Source organism: Fusarium vanettenii (assembly GCF_000151355.1).
Source record: "Fusarium vanettenii 77-13-4 chromosome 13 genomic scaffold NECHAsca_77_chr13_6_0, whole genome shotgun sequence".
NCBI lineage: Eukaryota > Fungi > Ascomycota > Sordariomycetes > Hypocreales > Nectriaceae > Fusarium > Fusarium vanettenii.
In genome coordinates this window covers 77,226-80,986 of record NW_003315812.1, presented here as the reverse complement: position 1 = coordinate 80,986, position 3,761 = coordinate 77,226, and the positions used below count along the sequence as shown (strand labels likewise).

At 46.8% G+C, this 3,761-nt stretch overlaps 1 protein-coding gene across 1 annotated transcript; it reads left to right on the top strand.

The window, feature by feature from the left end:
* Window positions 1-879: 879 nt before the first annotated feature.
* Window positions 880-3,238, top strand: NECHADRAFT_88345 (uncharacterized protein; the record flags this gene model as incomplete). The annotated part of the gene is made up of 5 exons (XM_003040173.1): window positions 880-891; window positions 979-1,078; window positions 1,229-2,784; window positions 2,917-3,040; window positions 3,225-3,238. The coding sequence occupies 5 exons, from the start codon at window positions 880-882 to the stop codon at window positions 3,236-3,238; spliced, it is 1,806 nt and encodes a 601-aa protein (XP_003040219.1).
* Window positions 3,239-3,761: the final 523 nt, after the last annotated feature.

Below are 3,761 nucleotides of genomic sequence, written 5' to 3'. Positions count from 1 at the left end.
CCCTAACCCTAACCCTAACCCTAACCCTAACCCTAACCCTAACCCTAACCCTAACCCTAACCCTAACCCTAACCCTAACCCTAACCCTAACCCTAACCCTAACCCTAACCCTAACCCTAACCCTAACCCTAACCCTAACCCTAACCCTAACCCTAACCCTAACCCTAACCCGGACCCGATGCCTCACCCTATCCTTCACCCTATCCCTCACCCTATCCCCCTAGAGGTTCCTTTAGAGGTTCCGTTAGAGGTTCTAGAGGTTAGGGTCAGGCATTGGGTCAGCTATAGATAGAAGCCCTTCGGGCTTCTATAGAGATTCTAAGGTCTTCTATAGAGGTTAGGGTCATGGTTAGGGTCAGGCATTGGGTCAGGGTTAGGGTCAGGCTTTGGGTCAGCTATAGATAGAAGCCCTTCGGGCTTCTATAGAGATTCTAAGGTCTTCTATAGAGGTTAGGGTCATGGTTAGGGTCAGGCATTGGGTCAGGGTTAGGGTCAGGCTTTGGGTCAGCTATAGATAGAAGCCCTTCGGGCTTCTATAGAGATTCTAGAGCCTTCTATAGGGGTTAGGGTCACACATTGGGTCAGGGTTAGGGTCAGGCTTTGGGTTAGGCTTAGGGTTAGACTTAGGTTAAGGTAGAAGCTTCTAGAATAACCCTAGGGTTATATAAGTATCTCTAAAGACCTTATTCTCTAAGCTTCTTATAACCTTAACTCTTACCCTTATGCTTAGTTTCTAAGCCTTATCTTAGCTACCTTATAGCTATTTTCTCTTTATTATCTTCTTTCTTATAGCTACCTTATACCTCTAGTTACCTTATACCTACCCTATACCTCGGCTACCCTATACCTACCCTATACCTCTAGCTACCCTATAGTAAAATGCCCTCGCAGGTATGCCCTACCTGCCAAGGCAGCTATAGAGATACCCTAGAGCATATACGCAAAAAACACCCGGCCGAGGCCTATACCAACCAACAGCTACAGCCCCTTGGCTTAGTCAGCTGCCCTTATTGCGGCACAGCCTGCCGCGGAAGTCACGGCATCAAGACCCATAGTGCTAAGATCCACGGCATAGAAGGTAAAGCCCATATTTCTACCTTACCTAGGCCAAGGACCTATATAGCTACTAGGGCCACTAATACCTCTAGGGCCTCTTTAGCTTCTTCCCTTAGCCCCACTAGTCCTAATCAGGCTAGCCCGGGCTTAGTTAGCTATAGAGGCCTTATAGGAAGAAAGAGACTAGCAAGGACCCCTTCTCCACAGCTACAAAGACCTACTAGGCGGCAAAGGCAGCTACAGCCTAACTCTACCCTAGAGGAGCCTACCCTAGACCGACCGGCCTCAAGGGAAAGCTATAGGTCTTTTTCTAGCTATGAGGAAAGGGGAAGACCCTCTAGCCCTAGGTCCCTTAGCTCTAGCTCCTCTTGCCCTAGCACGCCTAGCCACAGGCCCTCTAGTCAGGGACCTACCCTAGAGCCTCTAGAAGAATATACCCTAGAGCCTCTAGGGCCCCTAGAGGAGCCTACCCTAGAGCTAGAGACTAGGGAGCCTAGGGAGCCCAGGGAGCTTACCTTAGAGCCCGAGCCTAGGGAGCTTACCTTAGAGCCCGAGCCTAGGGAGCTTACCCTAGAGCCCGAGCCCAAGGAGCCTACCCTAGAGGGGCCTACCCTAGAGCAGCTACACAACCAAGCTATAGCCCCAATCCTAGCCAAGGCTTCTATGCAGAAGCTATTAGCCTTTGCAAGGATCCCTATACCGGAAAAAAGGCTACATGCAAGGCAGGCTGCTATTTTCACAGCTACAGCCCATAAAGCTGCAGCTGCCTTTCTAAAGAGGCCTACTGAAAAGGCCCTCTTATATTTCCTTATCTTGCCTAGGCTACTAGGGTTAGGTTTACAAAAAGGAGGCCTAGCTACCCTTCTTAGGTCTTTCCCTTCTAACCTACCTACCCTAGAGAGCCTAGAGTCCCTCCAGCAGCCCCCTGAGCCCCCCAAGGCAGCTAGACCCTCTATAGCTCCTAGCCCGGCCCAAAGGGCAGCTAAGCTACTAGAGAGAGGCTACCTAGGCCGGGCTGCTAGGGCTCTTATTGATCCGACCCCTATAGCACCTAATTCAGTAGAAAATAGGGCTAGGCTGCTAGAAAAGCACCCTATTGGATCAAAAGACCCCTTCCAAGGCAAGACCCGCCCAAGGGCCGGCCAACCAATCACGTCAGAGACTATTATAGCAGCTATAGCCTCTATAGGCAAGGAAAAGGCCCCGGGCCTTAGTGGCTGGACTAGGCCTCTTCTAGACCTAGTAACTAGGAAAGATTCCCCTGTGATAGCTTTCCTAAGGCTGCTAGCTGATATGATTCGCCAAGGCACGGCCCCTGGAGCCCACCTATTATGCGCTAGCCGCCTTATAGGGCTTGAAAAGCCCGATGGAGGGGTTAGACCTATAGCTATAGGAGATCTTATCTATAGGGTAGCTATGAAGGCGATCCTAATGACCTCCTATCGGCCGAATATGCTCTTACCCTTCCAGCTAGGCGTGAATAGCCCAGGCGGGGTTGAACCCGCTATTTTCCTCCTCTATGAGGCTATTATAGGCTTAAATGAGGCTAATTTTCAGCAGCTAGCCTCTATAGACCTTGCTAATGCCTTTAACTCAGTAGATAGGGCTTCTATAGCTGCTTCTGTAGCTACTTTTGCCCCTACCTTCTATAAGGCAGCAGCTTGGGCCTATAATGACCCTTCTATCTTAGTTATGGAAGATGGGTCAGCTATAGCCTCGGCCAAGGGCGTAAGGCAAGGTAACCCTCTCGGACCTCTTCTTTTTTCCCTTGCCTTTCGACTTACCCTAGAGGCCCTAGCTAGGAAGCTACCTAGGGCAACCTTAGTAGCTTACCTAGATGACCTCTATATACTTAATAAGGCTCCGCAAGGCACCCTAGAGGCAGCTAAGGAGGTCTTAAAAGGCTCCCCTTTTAGCCTTAACCTAGCTAAAAGCAAGGAAAAGGCTATAGAGGACCTTAAGCTAGAAGGCTTAAAAGCCTTAGGTACTTATATAGGCCCTATCCGGCCTAGAAGAACCTTCTTATAAGAAAAGCTAGCTACCCTATAGGAGGCCCTAGAGGCCCTGTAAGACCTTCCAAAGCAGCACTCTTTGCTTCTTCTTAGAGGCAGTATCCAGCTACTTCTAAGGCACTATCACGGCCTAACATACACCTATCACATACACAGGCAGACCCCCATAATTCCTCACTAATCAAACAAACGATCACCTCTAATACTAAGTAATCACGGTAATTATCTCACTAATCACCCTAATCACCTATATAATTACCTTAATTAAGACCGATAAGCAGAGTAATCATAACTAATACCCTAAGTATATAAAATATATTTATTATACTTTCTTATATAGTAGCTACCTTAGCTATTAATATAACTTAGTTATACTTAATACCCTTAAGCATATTACTAGACGTAATATTATATTACCCTTTAAGATTATATAATATTCTCCTCTACTAATATAAACTAATATAACCGGTTTATCCCTTAGGAAAGACCCTTTTATTATATATTAATAGCTCTTATTTATTAGATTACTCGCGTTACCTTAAATAATATTAAACGTAATAGCTACTTAGGCTATTCTTAATAATAATTACTAGTAGGTTCTACCTATTAATTACCTACTTACCCCTATCGCGCTAGTCTAGGCTAACCCTAACGGCGATAAAGAAATAGATAGTAACGATAAAGAAATTAAGC